Source organism: Notothenia rossii (assembly GCF_949606895.1).
Source record: "Notothenia rossii genome assembly, chromosome: 4".
Lineage (NCBI taxonomy): Eukaryota > Metazoa > Chordata > Actinopteri > Perciformes > Nototheniidae > Notothenia > Notothenia rossii.
In genome coordinates this window covers 16833575-16859295 of record NC_136902.1, presented here as the reverse complement: position 1 = coordinate 16859295, position 25721 = coordinate 16833575, and the positions used below count along the sequence as shown (strand labels likewise).

The following is a 25721-nucleotide window of genomic DNA, read 5'->3' as shown; positions in this document are numbered from 1 at the left end:
ACTTCTATCTGACTTGTTACTTTTACTCACTTGTGCCCCTCCTCCCTTTCTTTTCTTATTGCCACGCGGCAGCCACAAGCCGTCCGTCTCCATGGCAACCTGAGCCATTCTGTCCCATGAGAAGGAGTGGGTTGGGTTGACTAGCGTCTGGCCATTCACACGTGGGCAGTGCCAGCTAGCCAACATGGCACACAGCATACTGCCATATGGTGCCACCACATACGTCCCGCTAGCCCGGACTCGGGATCTGGGCCTGCAGTGATCCGCTGGTGTGAACAGGACGGACCTGATCTAGACGCGGCTCAGCAGCTGATCCACATGCAGACTTGGCTTCTGATGAAGAGTTCTTAGTTTCACAGAGAAACATGCCCATAATTTAGTGCTTATAGGTGTATGATACTAATGTTCATGTAATCAACATTATTAGTAATGGGCAACATTTCCTGTTAGTCAACTCAATATAAGCTTTAGGAGAAACTCCACATACAAGGCCTCTGGACTTCATGGCATACAAAGTATTTGGAGGCTAGATGGAGCCATGTGCTCTCCTCATTGCTGAAACTGTGCTGCCTCCTTGTGGCACTACAGAGAAAATACATGTTCATCATGATAAAGCAACTCAACAGTGTTGACAAAATATATCTTTATTCAAAGTTAATATATGCTTTTAAATACAACATCTAAAAAGCATTAGAATACTGCATTTTCCCCAGAAATGTATTCTTTCTATCATACATATCTTACATGTTATCAAAAAGGATTTGTCAGAAGAACCTTCAGTGAGATATGTTGGTGAACAGAATTCCAGGTATTTATCATGTTAATGTCAACACAGTCACACAAAAAGGGACGATGATGGCAGCTGTATATAATGCTCATCTGCTAAGGCGGGGTAAACATACGAGGATTGTGGGGATTTTGGTTTGATAATAATAAGGCTAAAATGGTGGAGGCTGTGGCCTTGTGAAAATAAATTATCTTTATGAAATGTCTAGGCATACACTTGTTGTGTATAATCACGACAAAACATAGTGTAGGTACAGGATCCTAGTTTCAATTGGTGTCGACATAATTTTTCAGATTAGATATTCAATTAAATTATTCATTATGTTCAGTAGATTTATGTGTCCTTGTAATATACACACAAACAATTTAAATATGTTATACAGAAAATGCATTTATACTCTGAACATTTTAAATAAAATCATTTCTTCATTTACCAAAACTATCTAATAAACATTGGGTATTTCGGAAATGAAAACAACCAAACAAAAAGACAAAAACGGACAAAAAGAAAGTACAAAAAAAACATTTGATAACAAAAAAAAGAAAGTACAAAAAAAGGTTGAAGAAGCAAAAAAACTAATTAAAACAAGGCAAAAATGTAATAATGCACAATAATCAACAGAAAACACTGTGTGACCACAGTGAGCATATCTTAAAGTTCTCTCATTCCTTAAATCAGGCACAAGAAAATGTATGCATAGATTATTTTAAGAACACGTGTCAAGAAAGCATCTAGATTGAAAGTTACATGTTTAGACTGTGCTGTGAAAGCTAAATCACACAATCACTTTAACATTTCAACATTCAGCCAGAGTTACGTAGCTAGCTTTAATGACACCACACACTTTCCAGTAAAATGGATAAACCAAATGTTTTCCAGTTCCTCAAACTTACAAATTCTGAAACCTGCCCTGCAACATTCATTGTCAGTTTGTAACAAAGAGACAATTGTATTCAGCTTTAACGAGAAATAATGCAGACGCACTTCCTCTGACACCACCATGTTAAGTAAATGAACTTCCTCCTGTGCGCAGCCCTTCCCAAATACTGACATCACTTCCTATGCAGCGTTAAGATAACATTGATGTTAATGTGACAAAAAGGTTGTTTCTTTGCAAAGCAAAATAAGTTAGACATCCGGTTTTCACCAAAATCATATACCAACATGTTTCTTTCAACCAAAGTGCAGCTCAGAAAGCAATAATAAGTGAGGGAACTAAACTTGCAGAAAGATCTTCTATAGGTATTCATACTGCATCGCACTGTCAAAATTACTTTTTACTCATTATGTTTTTTTGTAATCTTAGCATATATATTTATTTTCCATGTCATCTAACTTAATATATTTATTTTATAAAAAACATTAGTTTGAAATGGACACAAAAAAATCATAGTCTTATAAATATATATACACTCAATAAATAATTAAGTGAGGTATTTCTATGACATGCAATCACATATAAGGAAAATAAAAATCATGAGTTACCTTTGGTCTTTGTATTCGCAACATATTTGACAAAAAGCAATGAGGATGCATTACATCAGAGCCTTGTTGTAAAACAGCATCCTCTTTCACCTCCTCTGACTGTAACAATAAGATGAGCTTGTAACCATGGAGATGGGGACTATCGACGGTAGATCGTACGGGACATTAGAGCGCCTGCCAAGTAATTAGTGGCTGGGTAATGAGGTGTCACTCAGACATTGATGGGTGAGTACTAATAAAAGACTTCAGGTGCAAGAGGCCAGACCGTCCCTGCATCACCCACCCCCGCAGGGTAAGAACTCACACCTTGGTCCGTCACAACTGTCAGAGAGCTTCTGAGACTGCCACATCTATTATTCTTACATATATTATTATGTGGATAACAATTTACACAACTTCTCTTGTTCTAAGTAACACATTCTGTAACAAATGATGAACTCAGAAACCTTTTAAATCACCATTCGCTACACAAACCAGACCTTGAGGTAGGGTAGACTTTTTCTTTCCCATTCTGCTACGAACTGACGCATCCTCTGACACATCTGTGTTTTTCTAGAATATGAAGATTTTGATACAAGATTGTTCAGTAACAGTGTGCTGGCTCTGCTTTGTGCTTTTCAGTAACTGTTGCAATACTTCCTCGACCAGAACCAGAGCCTATCAACGTTTTCCAGATGTTGTATGCAGGCTTGCCACATGCTATCCATCGGCTAGATCTCCAATGTGGATAATGTCTTAGCTGCTGGTTGCCCAAGGTCGTATCTCCATTGGGGGATAGCATGCTTGATGCCTGAGGATTTAGATTTGGATGTTGTGGTGGCGGACCTTACTGTAGTCAATGTCGACCCGTCGGGCATCAGCGAAGGCCAGAAAGGTGCAGAGGCCCAGCAGGTTGACGGTGGTGATAAGGGCGAACACTGATGTCCAAGAGCCTGTGGACTCGATGAGATACCCAGAGAAATACACCAGTAGGACGCCTGCACAGACACACACATAAACACCATTAATAATGCATTATCACAAATATTTTAACAAAGAACACAGTGCCTTCAATGTGATTGTTCAGTGTTTCCGCAGAGAAAATGTCACAGTCCATTACACGTTTCTCACAGGACCACAAACTGTCATCCCCTGTATTATTAATCTGACACAAACTCTATTATGCTCTCTTGATGAAATATGCATGGCACATAGGAGCCAGGAAGACTGACAGGAGATACATCAGTGCAACGTTTGAATTTAGAGAGGTGGATTAATTATTTCAATTAATAGATGTATAGGTGTCATTTAGCAACTGCGGGTTAAAGATTCATCACAGATATTTGTTCCCAATGTCTCTGCCAGAAACTCACCTAAGAAAGCACCACATGTATTCATGACACCTGTAAAAGAAATGCAGAGGCAAAAATGTGAAATTCAAGACTCAATTCAAATGTCATGTGCTTTTAAAACATTATCAGCCTAAATGTTTTTATATAAAGAAAATGTCAGGTTTATTTAACTTACCAAATAAAGCACCAGCACACGAAGGAGCAAGATCTTGAACATTTACAGATACACCGCTGTAATTTAAACACATTCCGATAGTCATTTCATCAGCAGAATAAGATTCTCAATTGACTCTGATTTGAGTAAAAATAGTGTTACTTAGGATTTGAAGGCATCCCAAAAATGTAAAATAAAATCTGCATTTGTCTTTCTGACCAACAGTTGGAAACTTATTTGAAGTAATGTAGTAATACCAGACAATTATATAAGATAATAGATGTTTTAACGTAATAAATGTTAGAAAAAAATCATTGTTGAGAAAAATATATACACTCAGAAAAATGGAAGACAAACACATATTATCGGCGACTTTTCAAATGACACTTTAAGACAAAAAGCACTAAACAAAACCATGACAGCACACAGCTGATGCTTTTTCATACTTGTGGTTATGTTTCGTCATCATTTTGTTCTGTCTCTATAGTGACTAAGCCATTAGTGTCGACCCGCCCCAACTTAGAATGCAATTCTGTTATTGTTTTGCATAAAATGAAGAGCCCATAGAGCAGTTCAAAAAAGGATAGGTCTGGTTATATTGTATTTTGACTGTATTATCAATATACCCATGAATAGCTTGTCACCATCTTGGTACCAAGAAATATTCATTAACACAATAAATGTGTTTTGATCTGAACTTAAAAATAGTCCACAATAGATGCACTATTTACTTCCTTACGAGAAATGTTTGCTAAAGCTCTTCTTTTTTAATGTATTATTATTTGTATTCAATTAAAGTAACATCAATGACATATGTTTAGCAGGCATGACCTTTGCTATAACAGAAATGATAATTAGGTCCTTCTTTGGGCGATTTTCCTAACGTGGTTAAAGTGCAAACCACAATAAATCATAGACGACAAGTGGGTCGAACAGCTGACCAAAGCTTTTAACTACAGGCCTATTTGAAGCTGAGATGCTGCAAAGTGTTTCATTGGCCGAGCGTGGTAGGCCCAACTGCTTAAGTTACAACACACTTATTTATTGGAGAAGGTTGTAATATATTTGGCTGAATGGCATGGTTTAAACGGGTTATGAGAGACAACAACACAAAACGGACCCTAGAGATACCCGACATTTTAGTCTAAAAAGATAGGGTCTGGTTTTAGGGTGAGAGACAAGAGAGTGTAAGGACAATCGAGGAGCCAGTACCTGTGACTGAAGGTGGTGAGGCCCATGGTGGCCGACACAAATGTTACAGCCCAGGGGAAGGTTGTTTTTCGACACAGAAGAAGAGTAAACACACTCGACACACCCATAGAGAAGAACTAACAGGGGAATGAATGCACACAAAAACCCATAAATCAAATGTTTGCATGATTTTCAAGTGTAAATAGGAAAAAGGACAATGACTTAACAAACAGGTGACATTCACACAGGATAATAAGGCTTTCAAAGTTAGTACCTGCATCAACTTCCTCACTGAGGCTGTGTCAAAGCCTGTGGGTATCAAGGGAGGTATTAGGACAATCAGGACAATGATTTAGCTGCTTTATAAGTAAGAATAACTCTTCTAAAAATGTGTTTATCAGTTACCCTACCTTGCCTGATGAGGTGGTCAGACAAGCAGCCACTGAAGAGGGATGAGGGTATGGCCACCAACCAGGGAACGACATTGAACACCCAACCCTGGGGGGACAACAGATTTTCTAAGCATGAATTACCTTAATCAAACAGCAGGGTACAAGTGAGGTCATTCTCATATCGTAATAGGTACTTTTCTAGACGTGACTCTATAGTTGGAAATCCACAGATGAAAATATCTCATCGTGTACTGTAAGTCATGGATTGTTATTAAATTGTGTTCAGACATCATGGTGTCCAGAGGATGACACCCAATGACTCTCCAGAACCACCACCCGGTTGACATTTTTTGTTTCTAAGCAAAATGTCTTAATATATGTACCGATTACTATGAAATTGAGATATTGGATATCACTAGTCCCCAGAGGATGAATCCTAATGACTTGGATGATTTCCTGAATTTGTGTCTGTGTACAGCAGCATTTCAAAGTTTGTATTTATCCAGAGAAAATCTCTCCAAATACCTGATGGATTGGCATAACATTTGAGACATTCTTGGTTTCAATGCAATAAATCCTAATGACTTTCAATCAGCCTCAGCTGTACGTTTCTGTTTAGTGCTTATTAGTGAAAAGTAGCTTTCAAAACAGTCTAAACTAAGATTATGAAAATGGTTAACGTTAAACCTGCTTAATATCTTCACATCAGCTTGTTAGCTTTTGTAAACATGTTAGCATGGCAGCGTTGGCATGTTAATCAAACAATACTGTGCCCAAGTATAGTCTCAAAGAGCTGCTGGCATGGCTGTGGACTCTTAGTCTTGTTAAACTAGTTTGTCTTGATTTCAAACCTTGATGGTTGGGTTACTTTAGTTGTTGTTGTACCAAACATGTGATCACATGTATCCTGTTTACCTTGGCATCAGGGAAAGTGTCTTTAAAGTATGTTGGCAGCCATGACAAAAGAGTGAAGAAGGTGCTCGCTGTGCAAAGGTGCGTAACGATCACAGCACTGTTGACAATAAAGAGAGAGAAACAGACACAATAAGTTCATTGAAACTATATTTATACATACTGTAGGTTTACCAAAAGTTGCTCAATGTTGTTGACTAAGGCAATATCCCAAATCTCATGATCTGACAAACGCTTGTGTGCTACGTGTTTGACATCTATTGTTTTCCTGTCTAATAAATCATATCTGTGTTCAGGCAAGTAGCGTCTCAAGAAGGATCAGATGCATCAGATGAAAACCACAGAGATTCTCCCTGTCATTGAAAACTGAGCAGATCAGTTACATTACAGTGTATACAAATCATATTGACTACAGGGAGATGCTGGAAGGACATAGAAGAACTTTAGATGAGAACATACAGCAGAGGCAGCTAGAACATATATATAAAAGCTGGACTTTGGTCTACAGAAACCATTTTACTACAAATATTTGATCTGTCAAGGTTCGATATGTTTTACATATATTTCCACATTCTTCCGCTTAGAGTATTTATTCTTAATCTCTATACCTACATACAAAGGAGTTACACAGAGAAAAGATTGCATTCATACACAGATAGACTTGAACAAACATTCAAACTCACACCTAACACTTCCTTTATCTTTATCTCACCAGACTGCTGGTTGTTTTAGGAGCCGTAACCAATGTCTTTTAGACAGTTTGGACTGGGGCCCACCACTTCCCAGGGACTCCAGGGTGATGATAGGCCCTGCAAACACAGACCAACACAGACACGTGAGGATACAAACGAACACTGACTCCTATTGTACAAAGGAATACAAGATAGGACTGTGCTATGTTGTCACTAGATAGTGTTGACACATGTAAAGCCTCTCTTGCCTTCTCCCTTGAGCAGATATTTCCACATGCAGTAGGCCCACAGCAATGAGAGGAGACCAGACACATAAAAAACACTCTGCCAGCCATACAGGTCCAACATGAGGGAGCCAGCCCCTCCTATCACCAGAGTGCTGGGGGGGAAAAGGTCACAACAAGACATGACAAGTCAGACAAACATACCTTTGTAATAAGATGTTGCAACAGAGTGCTTGATTATGCACACACTGTAAAGGGCATGAGCAGAACTTGTAAAGCAAACACATACAGTAACAGGATTTTATACTAAAACTGTACATCTGCATAAAGTATATAACATAACAATTGTATTATTGTGGGATCACAACAGACACAGCTTTTAAATTAACCCGTCCTCTTTGCATTTTCTAGGAAAATAAACACTATTTCCCACCATTCCCATTTATTGCATAACGCTTGACTCACCCCAGGTAAGAGCCACTACCCACGGTGCTCATGAGGAAGCCCCTTTCACTTTCCACCACCTTCTGAGAGCACAGACTCGCCAGAGAAGGGTAATGAACTCCTAAAATCAGGACACGATCAGATCAGTTGATATTTAGAAAGTCATTCAAAAAGAAAGAAACAAGAAATAAATAAAAGCAAGATTTTTACTGTGACAACACTCAAAACAAACATCTGAGAAATATAGTCTGATGGGAATAATAATACTTGTACAATTTTCAATTTACAGTCTCTTTCAAAAAGGCCTGTCACAATGCATAAAAACGTATTCTAAAAGACAGACAAACGCACAATCATTTTCACTACAACTTTACCATGTGTTTGTGTGATTAATGTTGTCGGCCTGTTTCTAATTAGCTAACACAGCCGGCAGACTTTAAAATAAGTTGCATAATTATGCTCTTTCAAGACCTTGAAAAAAGTGCACAGCATGTTTTTACAAATTAGGAATTAGGTTTCTCCTTAATAACTTACAGGAATCTTAAAATGCAAATCCTATCATCCACACTGTCCTTCTCACCTTGCAACAAGCCCATTAGGAAGCGGGCCAGTGTCATGGAGAATATTGGCTGGGAGCAGAAGTGGGCCAGGATGGGGGTGAAGGCCGTCATCGACCCCCAGGCTGCCGCGGACAGCAGGAGGACCTTCTCACCTCCAACCCTGTGGACACAAAATAAAGAAACAGTGAGTATGAACTTTAACTTCTAACCACACAGAAAGCTGCTTTTATCATTTAAAGGTTGCTAGGGGAAGTACAACTATGATCATTTGGATGTCTTGTAACACTAGTAATCCTGCCTGTGGTTATTTTAGAAGATATGTACTGAAAGATAAAGCATTTTAAGGAATCATTTCAGACCGCTAACATTGGTGTGACTATTCTGGAGTAAATACAACTCTTATCTGTACATGACGCTGTCCGCCTTCAAGAGTTTACAACATGATAATACAGAGGAAACATCAAGCCCTATTTACGGTCTTATCTAATCCACTATGAGCAAACAAATCGGGGCTGTTTGCATCACTGCCAGTAACATTCTCATGCAAATTAGTTACACCTGATGAGCAGTAGGCTAAAACAGCTGGCAATCGAAAACCAGTGTCATTTATAGCATTCCTAATGAGATAACTCGATTTGCTTCGGCCACTTTTATCTCACAACAGGACCACTGTTTGAGCTCTAATGATTCCCACCGGTCGCTGACGTAGCCTCCGAACACCTGGGTGAAGCAGTAACCCCAGAAGAAGCTGCCCAGCACCATGCCTGACTCGCTCTTGCTCCAGTGGAACTGCTCTGCCATGTTGACAGCACAGATGGGCATCGCCACACGGGCGCAGTACAGGAGGCATGTCCCGAGCAGCAATACCACCGTCCATACCCTCGCCACTGGCCTGCACAGGAGAGGAGGCAGAATTGATTGAACAATGGCAACATTTGGGACAAACTTTGGATTTAGAACTAGTTTAAAAGTGAATGTCTTATCTATGTAGGAGAGGTAACCACTGTCCCCAATTTGGCTGCACTCTAAGTATATTTAGCCCGAGTTAAAGTGGATTCTATGAAGGTTAGGTTTAAGAGATTAGCTGTGGTTTGGTTGAATCTACAGGGGATCTACAGCACTACCTTGAAAATAAAGGAAATTACTTTAAGACTAAGGTGTCAACAAATGTACAACTGATGATATTTTATGATCTTTCTTTTTTCAGAAAGGAAGCCCCCCTTACCTCTCAATTTACGAGCCATGTTTGTGACCTACAGTATGTGGCACACAGTTATCCTCAAAGCCATGAACCGCCATAGATGATACGTGTCCTTTAAACCAACTGGTTTAGAGGTTGATTACAGAATACCTGTAATCCTCATTCACGGCTAATAAGTATAGAGCAAAGAGTTGCTAAAAAGTATCAATATTGATGTAAATTAATCATGTTATCCTAAACAGCTAAGATTTGGGTAAACAGGAAAAACAAACAGCAGTGAAACTCGATGAGGGTTAACAGTGTTACCTTGTCCAGTATATGTTGTGTTCAGGCCACTTCTTGTGACATCCAGGAGCTCCGAGTTTGTCGGACGGATGGTTTTCCCTCTGACAGACCAAATCTGGACTACAGCTCTTGCCATGTTTTTGAATAACTGCCATTCAACGCGAGTTAACAGCAGCCTCCGTTCAACCGCTTTGGCTGTCTACTTTCAATGTCTTCCGGTCGATAGGTGTGTCGTCAGAAAAGTATACGTGTAAAATAAATAATCCTGAAAACTGAAACTGGACTGAACAGGGACGTAAAGCGATGTTCGTGGAGCTGAAGCTGGAGGAGGGAGTCTGTTTTTCCTGATACCCTAGGAGGAGTAATCCACGTGTCAGTTTTTCTCTCCAGCCTCCTTTTGCCGGCAACGCAGTTCTTCTTTTGATCGGTAGGGTTAATCTGGAAGTGATTTTTGTTCTGTGTCTTTTCTAAACGAGTCTAATAAACCGATTCAATCCCAAAAAAAAAACAGAGTGACGCCTCTGGCTCCGGTCCCTCTCCAGTCATGACGGTGCAAAATATGTCACATATAACGGTGTCGTCTATGGGAGCATCGTCGGAGCACCAGGATGTGCTCTCCTCCTGACCCGTGCCTGCCGGATGGAGACGGGATGATGCCCGTGCAGAGAGGCTGCTGTGGGGCAGGGAGGTGCGCAGTGACAGCCTCCAAGGTTGTTTTAAGGGTTTTTTCTGTCCCTGGCTGTGTGAGGCTTTAGCAGGAAATAGTTATATAATACCCCTGCATTCAGCACAACTTTTTCCCTGATTTCGCAAACTCCAGTGGTGGTGGTGGAAGGAGCACTCACATCCTTTTTTAGGTTGAAGTGATGCATGCATTATATATGAAAACTTGCATTGCACAGTAGTAAAACCGGTACTAAAGATAACAGCCAAGTGTCATAATATTATACTGCTAGTTACAGGTCCTGCATTTCATTCTTACCCTTACTTAAGTAACAGTACAAAAACATTATTATCCAATGAAAACTTGGTCATTATCCAATTTGCCCCTCTTCAGAATCATATTCATTATTTTTTTTGTAAGAAACTCTTAACCTGTAGCTAGTCACTAAGGCTTCCAAATAAATGTAGTGGAGCATAAGAATAAAATACTTTGAATGCATACATAGTGCTTGATTTATGTAATTTCCAATAAATGTTACCCTCGTAAAAACACTTCATGTTTAAGTGTTGCAGTATTGAAACTTGACTGAATGGACTTAGTTATTTCGCTGTTACATCATTTGAAACATAGAAAGCGTCATTCCTTTAAAGACTTGTGCAGTTTAAAAATCACTTTTATTGCAAAATAATATTCCAGCAAAAAAAAAAAGCACATCAAATTTTTGCAAAATAGTTACTTATTCCTTACATGTAGATAATCGGTCTGTAAAAGTGTCTCCATGTCAGCGGACATAGATGTATTCATTCACATTTTTTATATCATCAGTGATATTTTGTAACGGTATGAAACTGAGGATGCCTTTAAGCTTGCAGTCACAGTATGCTGGACAGTTTTTAGCATTTCCGGAATCTTGCCTTATCCCACTTATTTGCTGCCTAGATGTATAGCTCAAATGTTTCTCTTTTCTTTGTTATTGTCTATATTTGCATCTTTTTATAGTGTCTCAAGCAATGATGAAGTACGAATCTTAAGCTAAATTCAACTTTCAAAGTCACAATACTTTAAAAGATTCCACGTATCTTGCTTTGGCTATTGCCGTTACATAGAGGACTAGCTAAAATCTACAAGCTGAAATGTGTGAGAAAAGTTTGCATTTATTTGAGGCAGTGCACACCGAGCCATCCCTGGACATCAAACTGGTCACCCACCGGAGTGACAGCCTAATTTAGGCTTTATCCACACCCTTCTATGCCAACAACTTTCCCTGCCAACAGACAGAAAAACTAGTATAACTCAAATATACTATTTTACATAAACAAATAGTAAATTATAATACCAAGTAAAATAACTGTCTGCATGTTACTTTAGTGTGAATATTCATTTTAAAATGCCATCAATCCAGTTTGCACATTCTAAGTTATTAAAGTATCAAAAAGCAACCCTTACAAAAAAGAAAAGGTTGTACTCTATATGAGTCCGTTTGTTGGGGTATAAATAGATAAAGGAAATATGTCCATTTTGTGATGCTGTGGTATGTTTTCACTGCGGGTCCTTATTTGGGGTCCTCGATGGTTCCCTTGTTGAGGTCTGTCATTTTGGGATACTTCACTTTCTTTTGGTCAAGTTCATTTTGAGCCCACAGCAGTAGCTTCAGGAGCTTGGCCAGCTTAGGAGTTGACTCTCTGTTTTCATAGTCTAGCACACACTGATTCACTTCACTCCATACCTGTAACACAAAGACACATACATGTTTGTATTTATACTTAACATTTTACACAGACACACACTAATAAAGAAACTCATATGTAACTGATTTGAAAACAGGAGATACAAATACTAAAGTTGTCTTCAAAATAATGCAGCACTAACATTCAATGTTTGACCTTGTGTTGCAGGGATCATTTTTGGCTTGTGAGATAATTAAATTGCATGTGGCATGCAGTTTAAACTGATTCAATTGAATACAGATGCAAGACAAGACAGGGATGATGCTAATATGCTTTAACCGTACCTTTTGCCTCTGCATCATATTGAGCAGATCTCCAAAAGGTGACTCCTCAGGGTTGTCAAAAGCAAGCAGGGCCAGTGTCCTTTCCATCTCAGTCAGACATTCTCGGCTCTCCTCCCCCTGCTCTGCTAACTGAGACTGGGCAAATTCCAGGGCAGCTTCAGTCTCCCTTAAACGAATCAGCTCAATCAGATGCTGCTGCTGCAAACAAAAACAGCCAGAGGGTGCAACCGTGTGAGATGAAAGTCAAAAACAGGCAGTACGAAACCAAGAGGTCTGAAAAATGAAAGGCATTTTGTTTTGTTTTACCTGTAGGTGAAAGTAGAGGTAACGGTTAGTATCCAGCAGTTCTGGGTGCAGGCTGTTAATCAGTGCAATGGCGTCCTGGATCTGTCCCTTCAGGATCATCTCTCTGATCTTAATTCTTTCATCTAGGGAATCCAAGTCCACACTAGGCTCTATTCCAGACTCCATCCTGAACTTCTCAGCTGCCTCCTTGAAGCCCTCTGTGGAACAAAAACCGTGGTAAAACTCTGGGCATTGTACACCCATACATTGCTTTTATCTGCACAATTGACCTTTAAAAAGACAACCAAGAACAAACTTAGAGTAATACAAAATCGGTACTTCACCTGTCACCAGATAGTTCATAATTAGCCTGTTCATATCGGCTCTCTGAATATGGACATTGTTGAGTTTTTCCATCCACTCTTCCCTTGTAATGTCCTCTGGCTTCTCTGTATAACTCATTTTGTAAATATCCTAGACGAATGCAGAAGGGTTATCTTATTAGTTGACAAATAGACATTAAATCCAACCTAATTATACAACGTTGTAGCGGTTTTGGCAATAAGCTCTTCAGTTTCTCAGCAACACTGCACCGGAAATTATAAGTCACAACAGTTAGGGCCTTCGATGAAAAACACAACATTGAAGCCTGCCTTTCCTCAACACGAATCAAAACAAACACAACCTCCGTATTTCAGTACATTTGTATAGAATACAGACACCATCAATGAATGCTTTTAATGTTAATGTGTTTACCGACTTGTATCTATAGCCCAATACTAGAATTAAAGTTATAAAATTCACAATACCTGAAAATGTTTTCGCTACTTCCCAGCAGTAGCTAACTAGCTAGCGGAGGATAGCTACTTCTTCTTCTTCTACTACTTCCTCTATTTCCGGTACCGGTAACTACAAGGAAAGTGTAATACTGCCCCTACAGGATATAAAAAGCATTTCATGACTGATTGAGAACTGGATATCTCATAAAGGCTAATGTGTTTTTCTTACTATCTTAACCAGTTACACCTACTGCATCTTTCTTTCTGACTTTCTTTGAGAATGGACACCTGCAGTAGTGGCATTCGTCTTACTATTTGGATGACGATTAATAGGAGTGTATCTATGTAGTGTGCTTGTATAGGGACTGGTAATTTTGTAATTATTTTATAGTTGCTTACTTTAATAACATGGCACAGCCTCACTTGACATAACTGCAAGTTGCAACACATGAGGATGAGAAAACACCTGTTATAAAAGGAACTACAGCGACCTCAAGTGTTGTAATCAGGCAATAGACCAGACTGTAGATTACTCGAGGTAGCAAAGGGAATATGGACCACTCTTCAAAGGATTAGAATACTATTATGTTTTATTTGTCACTATAAAATGCATAAAACATTGTTGAAATGCAATAAGTATGAACATTATTATCTAAGTAGATGTAATACATTATTAGGATTGCCACAAAACATATATAATCAATATATTGTGATATACTGTTTCACTATTTTACATTATTTTCTGCAATCTATTAGTCATTATAGTTTAGGCTTGTCCTGTTAGTAACCTCAGTTTGCAGATGTTAGTAACAGGAGAAGCCCCGCCCCCTTCTGGCTACCTTGTTTGTTGTCACTATGGAAACAAGGCTGTTAACTTTAGTCCTAGAAGTCCGTTCAGAAGCTAAACTCAGTTAAACAACATTAGCTGTTAACAAAATAACCAAAGCGAGAAGATATTGAATGAAAGAGCAGGTGACTCGATTGACAGCCTGTCGCTATTTACTGCAATAAACTAACTTTTAAGATTATTACAGCGACCAAAAGTGTAATTGTTTGTGTTAACGTTGTGTATGTAGCATTAGCACGATAACTAACTAGCTTAACTCAATTAGCCTTGGAGTTAATGAAAGACAGCTGTAATAGCCTTACTTTTGCTTCTTGTTATTTTCAGTGTCTTGTTGCCAGACATGGCCAGCTCTGCTGGAGTTAGCGAAGGCACATCAGCAGTGAAGAGCATGTCGCAGTTTCCCGTCCTGCCCCCGATTGATGGCGTTCAGGACAGGGGGGAGGTTAGACAGACCACTGCTGCAAAGAAGGAGATAGCTGAGAAGATTACGGTTCGCAAGACATTTCTGAGGCACAGAAGGAGCAAAGTGCAACAAGAGCAACTCCATGCCATATTGTATGTTTTTAACATCAACTGTGGCAGCCCTTTAGTCAATACATCAATAATAGGATATGACAATGATCTCAGTTTGTAACAAGTTTGTTGATGTGTGACAATTGGTTGAATTATTACAGGGTGTCCAGAGCAATGGAGGCTTACAGTCAGACCAAAGAGAGGGAAGCAATGCACTCACCAGAACCAGAGTGTCCTCCTTCTGTATGACAGTCATCTACCTATGCACACATTTAAAATAGAACATTATATATGTATATTGCAGTCTATAATCTGCCATATTTTAATCATTCTTTTTGCAGATGATAAGTGAGGAGCGCAAGCGAAGGGTAAGTCCATAGTTTAGTTCAAGTAAAATTCAACCATTGAGGGACTAAACCCTACTTTTTGGTATGTGATGCCTCTCCAATTGTGTTGGTCCAATTTGCAGATGAACTACATGTTCCTAAGGCAGTGTGTAGAGAACCGCCCAGTCGCTCCAATCCAGTCACAGTGGTTGGAATCAATTGTTGCCCGAGTGTCACCTAATTTTAAAGAGGGCCCTGAAACTAATAAACTACTTCAGGAGCTCTGCAAAGAAGTCAGCGAGGATTTCCACAATGTGATTGTCAAGCACACAGGTATTGTCAAGCTAGTATGTATGGATGTATGGATCTATGGGTAAACAATGTCTTATTGTGCCATATTCACTCCCTTTAGTGGACACAGTACTAAAGAATCCCCAGATGAAAGAAGCAGACAAACCGGCAGCTAGTCAACCAAAGTGAGTGTGAAATGTACAACAAGTATTTATTGATAATAACCAAAAAGTTGTTGGTCAGTATTTGCAATGCCATTTTTGTAAGTTACCTTTCCATTGTTTGCAGAATTCTGAATCTCTCTCCATCATGGCATAATACCTTTGTCCGAAGCCGCAAAATGATGAAATCAAATTTGCACATTCTTCATCCGGTAATGCAAACTGTCTTGAATATTGGATACCTGACATTTTCTCCAGTGGTCCTGGTGGACCTTACAGGATGCAGGTAAGGAAAGACACACATGTAATGTGGCGCTGCTTAAAAAGGAACAAAACTCAGATTTCCTATGTTTTGAATTTGTTGGCTTCTGTCTGCTAAGGGCTTCGGGACCTGTAGACTGTAAGAGCCTACAGAACAAAATGGCAGTGGAGTGTAAGAGGACAGAAGATCGTGTCATGAATACCTGGTTTCCAAAAGTCATCCACTTATTAACAAGCTATGAAACACTGAAGGGAGTTAAAGAGGAGAAACTGGACTCATTCTATGACTGTGCATCAACCCTCATCTCCAATCAGGTGAGATCATTCTGACTTGAATTCGAGCCTAATTTCTCAGATTGAATAGATTACAGTTATTTAAATGAAGGTTGTTTCACTGTATCAAAAACAGTACATACATACATGAATTATTTTATACTGTCCTATATAATTTCATCATATTACATGTTTGGATATAATGGCATGCATTTAATGTTTTTTTTCTCAACTACACATTATGACTGTTTTCCTTTTGTTAATTCCCAGTTGAAATCCCTGCTTCAGTCGAGTATAGAGGAGTTGGTCAATCACTTTGATCCGAGCAATGGCCAACGCTTGCCCCTCTTTCGCATGGCTTTGACATTTGATGATGAAAAGATGGAAATTTACCCCACATTAAAAGATCTGGAAGCTGCCATTTTGGAGATTCTTAATGCCATCACAAACACGCTGCAGGTGAGGTTATGTCCAATAGCAATTTAAAAGGAATGACCACTTTATGGCACATTTTAGAGGTAAAAAAATGATTGTGTGCTAGTATTGATATCTATGACATTGATCCACAGAAAGTGCAGATGGTCCAGTCATGGCTGGCGCAAACCTCACCTTCCTTTGTTGATGCCAAGGTGGCTGATCACGTCCTAGCTTGGGCTCAGGTCACTATAAAGACAGCTGTGTGCAAGAATCTAGAAGAACCTAACGGACACTTCCAGAACTATGGTGATGTTTTATAATCCATTAATTTCCTTTTATCGTGATTACGTTTAATTCCATTCATTACTGATTTTTCTGCTTGACTTGCAGTTGAGAACTATGACTGGTTGATCAATGGAGATGCACAGGCAAGAGTAGAACAGTTCATGCAAGAGGAACACTCTTTTGATGAGTACACTAAGGTAATTATCAGAAAAAATACAATTGATGCTGCATATATTATGGAGCTATTCATATTCTCATTTTTATTTAAAGCAAGTGGAGGAGTTTCGTGTTCTGTCAAAAGAGATTCTCAACCTCCCAGCAAAAGCCCACTTTCCCATGGTCCATCTGGACTGTGAAGAGCTGAAACAGGGGCTTGCCAACAAAACAAAAAAGTATGCTGAAATACTTCTGAAGAAACTGATCACCAGCCACCGTGAGCAAAACCAACAGTGAGTCACTTCTTGTAACATTCTTTAATCAAACTGTCTGTCTTTGTTTTTTTTTATATTATTCAGTTTTTCTCACAGTCCGTTTTGTGTCTGATTAAAGGATCTGCACTGAATTTGAAACCATCAGAGGAAATGTTCTGAAAGTACCAGAGAACACGGAGGACATGAGTCAGATCATTGATCACATTCAATTCACTAAGGCAAAGGGTATTGCTGAACTCAATACAAAACTAAAGGTCAAGTAATTGGATCTACCCGTTGTATCATACACTAAATCCTATCGATTTCAGTTCATTTATTTGAATTCTAACCGTATTTACTCCCACATCGCGTTCTGACAGGAAGCCTACTTAAGACTGATGTACATCCTGGATGTCCACATCATTGAGCCAGAGGATCTTGAGCTCAATGCAACTGTCTTTCTCTGGCCACGGAAAATCCTCCATGTCTTTGACCTCAGTGATGAAGTAAGACTTGTGTTACTGTTGACAATAGTATGTCAGAGTTGTTTTTTTAACAATAACCTGATACTGGACGGCTGCATCCTTTTCCAGGTGATGTCGAAGGCCAGGCAGAAAGGGGAGCAGGAGCTGGTCGCTAAAATAGAAAAATTAATGATTCAGCTGGAAAAGTTGGGACGCAGGATCGAAGAGCTCCCACATTACTCTGAGCTGGATATGATGCAGCAGGTAAAGGGTCTTGAGCATCTTTAGAATTTGAAGAAATAATAGTTCTGACATTTTGGGAAATATATGTATTTGCTTTTTTTTTGAGAGCAAGATAGAAATATCAATACCAGTCTCATAACTCTCCATAAATCCACCTATTGTTGTTCTTACACTTCGCATTTGTACGTTTTAAACAAACAATATATACATTGTTAATTAATAAGGTTTAACGGTTGGTGGATTGTGATACTTCAGACAGAGCCAGGCTAGCTGCTTCCTGCTGTTTCACTTCTAATGCTAGGATAAGCTACTTGTCCGCTATCTCTAGCTTCATATTAAACAGATAGATGTGAGAGTGGTATCAATCTTCTTTTTTAACTCTCTGCAGTAAAGTGAGTAAGTGCACTTCACAAAATGTCAAACTGTCCCTTTGAACTTAAAATAACTTTATATTCATTTTTTAAATATGCTGTTTAATACCTAATCAGTGTAAGTACAAAGCAAGTACTGATCCGATTTGTGTCAAAGCTTCATAAAACCTACATTTCGTGTTATTTTCTAGCAATACAATGACATCGAATATTTGTCTTGTTTCCCCTCTTTTTCAACAAGTATATAACGGATGTCAGAACAGTTCAGAAACTTCTCCAGGAGGCTGAGGAGGCCATCGTCTTCGTTAACAAAGAAGAGGCCTTCTACAAACGGGACCAAACCTTTTACCCAGAGGTTGATGTCATCAGAGACACCATTGACCCGTATCAGAAGCTGTTCGCACTTGTGCAGAAGTGGCAGCGCACCCAGAACAGGTCTGAAAGTAATTTAGTATGTGTTGCATTCTAATTTAAAAAAGTTATCCTGACATCCTTTTATGTTCTTTCTGAATAGGTGGATGAACGGCTCCTTCCAGGAACTAGATGGCGAGAGCATGGAAATAAAAGTGGACGAGTTCTTTAGGGAGATCTTCAAAATGCTGAAGTTATTCCAACAGAAGCAGAATAAGGCTGAGCAAGAGATGGAGAAGATGGCGGGAAAGTCTAGGCCACGAACTGCCGAGGCTGATCAAAAGAAGAAGGGAAGCCCCACAGTCCTTTTGTGCTCCACTGTAATGGAGCAGATCAAAGAGTTCAAGGTAACTGTCATCTCAATCAGGCTCGTTAATGAGGTCTTGTAGCCGGTTCAATCTTGTTTGCTGATGCTCAACCTCGATGTGTTTTTCTCAACAGGACCATATCCCCGTAGTTTCCATCTTGTGTAATCCAGGCATCAGAGCTCGCCACTGGGAACAAATGTCAGGGGTAGTGGGGTATGACCTCACTCCTGACTCTGGAACTACACTGAGCAAAGTTCTCAAACAAAACCTGGGTTCTTACCTGGAAGAGTTTGATTCTATCAGCGCTGCCGCTAGTAAAGTGAGAGTTCCCGAAATGTTGTGTTTGTTTCTTCAGCATTTGATAAAAACCTAATACTAAATGTGCTGACCACCCTGTACCCCCACTATCTTGTGTCTCAACAGGAGTTTTCCCTGGAGAAGGCTATGCAAAGCATGGTGCATATTTGGGATCATATTTCTTTCAACCATCAACCTTATAGAGAGACCGGAGTGTCCATCTTGACCTCCTTGGATGAGATTCAGACAATGCTAGACGACCAGATTGTGAAGACTCAGACTATGAGGGGCTCACCGTTCATCAAACCTTTTGAAAAGGAGATCAAGGTAAGCTTTGAGTTTTAGAATTCACCAAACGCTGATGAATACATTTTTCAATCTCAACTCTTGGGAGTTTTACTAGTCCTTCAAAGATGTACTTGTTTGTTCTGTGACCTCAGCTTTGGGAGGAGCGTCTGCTTCGTATCCAGGAGACCATCGATGAATGGCTGAAGGTGCAGGCCCAGTGGCTCTATCTGGAGCCCATCTTCTCTTCTCAGGACATCATGCAGCAGATTCCAGAAGAGGGCCGACTTTTTCAAACTGTTGATAAAAACTGGAAAGAGGTCATGAGGCACTGCATTAAGAACTCTCAGGTAGTCGTCGAAATTATTTTGTGGTGGACACTTTATTCCTATTGTTTGAAAAAAGACAAATCTGAAATATAAACTCTTTGTGTTAACTGAGGATTTCTAATCATAGATTCTGGCTGCAACCGCTCTGCCTGGTCTGCTAGAGAAACTGCAAGATTCTAACAACCTCCTGGAGATCATCATGAAAGGGCTGAACGCCTATTTGGAGAAAAAACGTCTCTATTTTCCACGGTAAAGAAAACTATTTTTCAGTGTGTTTTTGTACAATGCTTTACATATTTTAATACTTTCTACCAACGCTGCTGCCAGGTTCTTCTTCTTGTCCAATGATGAAATGCTGGAGATTCTATCTGAGACCAAAGACCCCCTGCGAGTACAGCCCCATCTGAAGAAATGCTTCGAGGGTATTTCCAAACTGGACTTCCTACCCAATCTGGATATCCAGGCAAGGCTGTCACACATATTGTTATTGTTATATGACAACATGGTTGATGAACGTTTTATTAAATTATTTTTAAATCCTCCCCCATAGGCGATGTATAGTAGTGAGGGGGAGCGTGTTCCGCTGATCCAGAACATCTCCACGTCTGACGCCAAAGGAGCTGTGGAGAAGTGGCTGCTGCAGGTGGAGGACTTGATGCTTCGCAGTGTCCGAGGTGTAGTGGCACAGTCCAGGCTGGTGAGGTCACTGTTCCAATACCTCATATAATAAAAACTACTGTGATTTTTGTACTGAAATACTATCCTGTGTATTGATCTTACTTAATAAGATAAACCTAAGTCTGTTATTGTGGTTGTACTGACAGGACTACGCTGAGACTGCTCGGAGCCAGTGGGTCAAAGAGTGGCCGGGCCAGGTGGTGCTCTGCACATCCCAGATCTACTGGACCTTGGAGGTTCATGAAGCCATCAGATCCGGAGCAGATGTAGGTTTTCGCACTGTTTTACACCCTTTATTCACAGCTTCACTAATGGAACTGATGTTAAGTGTTTTTCTGAATATGAGAAAAATAAGTTCTGAGGATTCCAAGTTAAACTTAAAGTTCACCTATTATGCAAAATCCACGTTTTCATGTCTTTTATACATCAACATGTGTCCCCTCTGTGGAAAGAGATTCTGAAAGTTTCAGGAAAAAAGATTCGCTCACTTTTTGTCCTGATCCATTTATATAAAAACCTCTCTGAAAATGAGCTGATCAGATTTTAGCCACTTTGTGATGTCATAACGATGTTTTGGCTCGTATAACCATTAGCCAATCACCAAAGGTACCAAGGTAACACCCCACCCACTTTATCACCTGAATCTCCTCCTAGAGCACCATTGTGTTCTTTTTAACTAAATATCTCTCAGAGGGGCGTGGCAATTTATTTTCATCTAAAGTAACAGAAAGAGAATCAGCACTTTTGAAACAGGGCTGAAACAGAGGAGATTATGGGATGCTACAATACACAATCTGTTTGGTGTTTCAGCCAAACACTTCAGAGACATGTTTAGTATATATCTGAGAACTATAATATATGGATGAAAAACAGTATAATAGGGGACCTTTAAAACTTATCAATAAAAACATAAAACAAACTTACATCCAGTTTAATAATAGTGCTGAGCACAACAATGAGCTTTTACAGTGTAGTCTACATCGCAGTGATGTCTGTCCCTTGACCTACTAACTTTCAAAAAGCATGGATTCATAACAGTACCACCTTGGGGGCAAAAAACAAAATATAATTTAGTCTTTTGTTTTCTGTAGGGCTTAAAGAACTACTCCCAGCAAATCCAGAATCAGCTGACGGACATTGTGGAGCTGGTGAGAGGGCAACTGCCCAAACAAACCCGGACCACTCTGGGAGCGTTGGTCACTATTGATGTCCATGCCAGGGATGTGGTCTTGGAGCTAATTGAGAAAGGTACATCATGGCACCAAATGCTTCACTATTCACTATAAAGAGCATTGCCTTAGTTTAGAAACGTCATCAAGTAAAAATTATTGTTTCTATTTTTAACAGGAGTATCAAATGAAACAGACTTCCAATGGCTAGCCCAGCTTCGTTACTACTGGAACAATGACAATGTTCGTGTTCGCATTATCAACTGTGATGTAAAATACGCCTATGAATACCTGGGGAACTCGCCACGTCTCGTCATCACTCCACTGACTGACAGATGCTACAGGACACTGGTAAAATATTCCACTAATAGCCGTCTTAAACCTGAATACTCTTATATTCGAATAAGGCTGAGTGATCAGATATTTTAACATTAAATCAAAAAGTTCACCTTTTGTTTTAGATTGGTGCTTTCTACCTGCATTTGGGGGGTGCACCTGAGGGTCCTGCTGGAACAGGAAAGACGGAAACCACCAAAGATCTAGCCAAAGCTTTAGCTGTGCAGTGTGTGGTCTTCAACTGTTCTGATGGACTTGATTACCTCGCTATGGGCAAAGTACCACCAGCATGACATTTTTGCATTTGAATTCCTAATTATAATGCCACATTATAATGTAAAAGTGTTATTTCTAAACCAATGTTTTCAATTTCTCTCAGTTTTTTAAAGGTCTGGCTTCATCTGGTGCGTGGGCATGCTTTGATGAGTTCAATCGTATCGAGCTGGAGGTGCTGTCTGTGGTGGCTCAGCAGGTTCTCTGCATCCAGAGGGCCATCGAGCTGGACCTGGAGTACTTTGACTTTGAAGGGACCATGCTCAAACTCAACTCCAACTGCTTTGTGTCCATCACAATGAACCCCGGCTACGCAGGGCGCTCAGAACTCCCAGATAACCTCAAGGTCTTTAATCAGTCAATAAGTATTTTATCAGGCATTTGTGGGATTCAAAACAAATATACGCTGTTACTACTTCTGCTCCGCATAATTAATTATTTTATTGTACATAACTTAATGGCCCTTTTATCAAATTATAAGATGAGATAAGATGTACTTTATTGATCCCAATTTGGGGAAGGTTTGCGTTGCAGCAGCATAAAAGACAAGGCATTGCACATAAGAGAAATTAAGAGTAGAAATACACAATTCTAAAATGTAAACATCTCAAAATAGAAATAAAACAGCAATACAAAAAGTATAAAATATACATGTTGAAATACCAATTTACAGTAAACAAAATATAAAGCAGGATATGATATACATTAAGTGTGTGAGGAATGGAATATTAAATAAAATATAAGTGTCAAATGTAGATTGTGAGTTTAAGTCCAGTATATACACTGTAATGAATGAATAGTGCTTTCACACCCTTCATTATAATGTTATATAATAGACGGATGTGGGACTCTTCAACATTGCCATTACTTAAATAGTTCTATCATTTCTCTGTGTAGGTGTTGTTCCGAACAGTGGCCATGATGGTCCCCAACTATGCCCTGATAGCAGAGATCTCTCTGTATTCATATGGCTTCCTCAATGCCAAGCCGCTGTCAGTAAAGATAGTGATGACCTACAGGCTCTGCTCAGAGCAGCTCTCCTCCCAGTTCCATTACGATTACGGCATGAGGGCTGTCAAAGCTGTGCTCGTAGCTGCAGGAAACCTCAAGCTCAAGTTTCCGGACGAGAACGAGGACATTCTGGTATTTGTGATGAAATGATTTCTCTTAGCTTGTTAAATGAGTCTATTCTGAGCCCTAATTGTGAACTTCTTTATTTTGTAAATTGGTTTGCATTGTTTTTTTCCGCACATGTTGTAACGTCCAGCTGCTGAGGTCCATTAAGGATGTCAACGAGCCCAAGTTTCTCTCCCATGATATTCCGCTGTTCAACGGAATCACCAGCGATTTGTTCCCAGGCATCTCTCTTCCCGAGGCCGACTATCAGGTCTGTTAAGTCTTAAATGTAAGAATACTGTACACATGTATTCATATCGCCTTGTGTATAATATTGAGTGTTTTTTTTATATCCATGCCAGCTGTTTCTGGAGGCTGCTTTAGAATGCTGTAAAAATCACAATGTGCAGCCAACAGAGGTTTTCATACAGAAGATTATCCAAACATATGAGATGATGATAGTCAGGCATGGGTATGTTGAATTTTAATTTCACTGATATCATATTACGATGTTTACCATTTCAAGAATCAGGAGAGACGGTTTTGATGTAAGAATACATATTTATTGCCAGGAATACACAAATGAATGGAATGGAGTTTTGGCGATTAGGCCCCGTTGTGCAGGAGTATCATTCGGGAGGGGAGGAGCGATCCGATGAAATCCCCCGGGGTCTAGACACTGGTGGTGGTGAATGGATAGTTGGGTTCGATCTGAAGGGGAGTGGCTTAGCTTGACCCTGGATTCAGAGGGATAAGGGCTGAAAAAGGGGTGGAGGAGGGTTGGGTCGATTCACCTGGAATGACAGCTGTCAGAGGGGCGAGCAGATTTAAAAGGTTTAGTGGAGCGCTATGATAGGCTTGTGAGAATAGAGCGAAGTGATTGGTTAAGCTGGGGAGTGTTCAATATGTGTTCAAGTTACACTATTTGAAACGTGATTACAATAAGATATTCCTTTTTCTGTCAGGTTCATGCTGGTGGGGGAACCTTTTGCTGGGAAGACCAAAGTGCTGCACGTTCTTGCTGACACGCTGACCCTCATGAATGAGAGAGGGTTTGGTGAGGAAGAGAGGATCATATACAGGACATTGAACCCAAAGTCCATCACCATGGGACAGCTCTTTGGACAGTTTGACTTAGTTTCTCATGAGGTAGACCTGAGCCTTGGATCAACACATAACAAATCTGTATCACAGATAAATACAATATTTGTTTATTCACAGTGTTGATCTAGGTCTTGGACAACAGGTGACCCTTTCTTCCTCTAAGTCTTTTCACTTTTTCCTTTCCTCATTATTAGTGGACTGATGGGATTGTGGCCAACACATTTCGTGAGTTTGCATCTGCTGACACACCAGAACGTAAATGGGTGGTGTTTGATGGTCCCATAGACACACTGTGGATTGAGAGCATGAACACTGTGCTGGATGACAACAAAAAGGTTTCATATTTCACAGTAAAAAACATTTGATAATTATATGTATTTCTTTCTAACACCATTTTGGATTTTATTTGTCTTCATAGTTGTGCCTGATGAGTGGAGAGATCATGCAGATGTCCAATCAGATGAGTCTGATTTTTGAAGCAATGGATCTCTCCCAGGCCTCAGTGAGTTCGATATTTGGAGTTTGATTTTCTTGAAAATTACAAATTGCTAGTTTAGCATTTTGCAGTTATAAAACTCCACCAAATTAACTAACAAGCTTAATAAACAAGCTTTCCTTCCTGCAGCGGTCAGACTATACAACCAGCACAGCCCCTAGTTGACCCCCCCCCCCCCCCCCCACACACACACACACACACACACACACACACACACACACACACACACACACACACACACACACACACACACACACACACACACACACACACACACACACACACCACAACACAGACTATATCACCCCTAGCTGTTAAATACCAACCACCTATGTGCAATATGTGCTAGATGTGCAATATATATAGATGCCGTTAATAACTGTAATATATACCTGGCTGCTAAATCCTAAGAGCTGTTACAGGATGTGTATTTCTTTAAATTATATAACTTTTTATTTTGTATTATATATATTTGTAATGATATCATAACTTAGTACTTTTTTTAAATGCATGTCACATATTTAACATATGTAACATTAAGCTGTCTGTGGCTGTAACTACGCAAATGTTCCCTCCGTGGGACTAATAATGGTATTCTGATTCTGAATAAGATAACCAATGGGAATTAACAATGTATCGAGCCTGATTGATCGTTTGTTT

The 25721-nt window shown here is 39.7% G+C and overlaps 3 protein-coding genes across 3 annotated transcripts in view; 1 reads left to right on the top strand and 2 right to left on the bottom strand.

Annotated features, from left to right (window-relative positions):
* Positions 1-628: 628 nt before the first annotated feature.
* On the bottom strand, positions 629-10862 carry LOC307034671 (voltage-gated purine nucleotide uniporter SLC17A9-like). The gene is made up of 13 exons (XM_079673510.1): positions 9680-10862; positions 8867-9064; positions 8193-8332; positions 7634-7733; positions 7193-7323; positions 6965-7061; positions 6256-6352; positions 5359-5446; positions 5223-5257; positions 4970-5085; positions 3779-3834; positions 3625-3654; positions 629-3249 (listed from the first exon to the last, which is right to left on the bottom strand). The coding sequence occupies exons 1-13, from the start codon at positions 9811-9813 to the stop codon at positions 3071-3073; spliced, it is 1401 nt and encodes a 466-aa protein (XP_079529636.1). The 5' UTR covers positions 9814-10862; the 3' UTR covers positions 629-3070.
* A 112-nt stretch (positions 10863-10974) lies between these two features.
* LOC307034673 (glucose-induced degradation protein 8-B homolog) lies at positions 10975-13549 on the bottom strand. Its single transcript, XM_079673513.1, has 5 exons — positions 13428-13549; positions 12963-13092; positions 12640-12836; positions 12334-12531; positions 10975-12048 (listed from the first exon to the last, which is right to left on the bottom strand). Exons 2-5 carry the CDS (start codon positions 13078-13080, stop codon positions 11875-11877), a joined length of 687 nt encoding a protein of 228 aa, XP_079529639.1. The 5' UTR covers positions 13081-13092; positions 13428-13549; the 3' UTR covers positions 10975-11874.
* A 687-nt stretch (positions 13550-14236) lies between these two features.
* dnah12 (dynein, axonemal, heavy chain 12) overlaps positions 14237-25721 on the top strand; it is a 24957-nt gene continuing 13472 nt past the window's right edge. Inside the window, exons 1-34 of the mRNA XM_079673593.1 lie at positions 14237-14369; positions 14569-14799; positions 14919-15000; positions 15099-15125; positions 15227-15416; positions 15496-15559; positions 15663-15821; positions 15916-16111; positions 16340-16528; positions 16639-16792; positions 16877-16968; positions 17042-17220; positions 17321-17456; positions 17562-17687; positions 17775-17909; positions 18501-18694; positions 18774-19017; positions 19112-19297; positions 19402-19602; positions 19716-19910; positions 20017-20138; positions 20217-20352; positions 20440-20586; positions 20714-20833; positions 21659-21815; positions 21915-22087; positions 22198-22350; positions 22452-22691; positions 23243-23488; positions 23613-23732; positions 23824-23933; positions 24427-24610; positions 24760-24900; positions 24984-25067. Coding sequence (XP_079529719.1) covers positions 14585-14799; positions 14919-15000; positions 15099-15125; positions 15227-15416; positions 15496-15559; positions 15663-15821; positions 15916-16111; positions 16340-16528; positions 16639-16792; positions 16877-16968; positions 17042-17220; positions 17321-17456; positions 17562-17687; positions 17775-17909; positions 18501-18694; positions 18774-19017; positions 19112-19297; positions 19402-19602; positions 19716-19910; positions 20017-20138; positions 20217-20352; positions 20440-20586; positions 20714-20833; positions 21659-21815; positions 21915-22087; positions 22198-22350; positions 22452-22691; positions 23243-23488; positions 23613-23732; positions 23824-23933; positions 24427-24610; positions 24760-24900; positions 24984-25067 — 5097 coding nt within the window. The 5' untranslated portion in view covers positions 14237-14369; positions 14569-14584. The remainder of the gene's footprint in view (positions 14370-14568; positions 14800-14918; positions 15001-15098; positions 15126-15226; positions 15417-15495; positions 15560-15662; positions 15822-15915; positions 16112-16339; positions 16529-16638; positions 16793-16876; positions 16969-17041; positions 17221-17320; positions 17457-17561; positions 17688-17774; positions 17910-18500; positions 18695-18773; positions 19018-19111; positions 19298-19401; positions 19603-19715; positions 19911-20016; positions 20139-20216; positions 20353-20439; positions 20587-20713; positions 20834-21658; positions 21816-21914; positions 22088-22197; positions 22351-22451; positions 22692-23242; positions 23489-23612; positions 23733-23823; positions 23934-24426; positions 24611-24759; positions 24901-24983; positions 25068-25721) is intronic.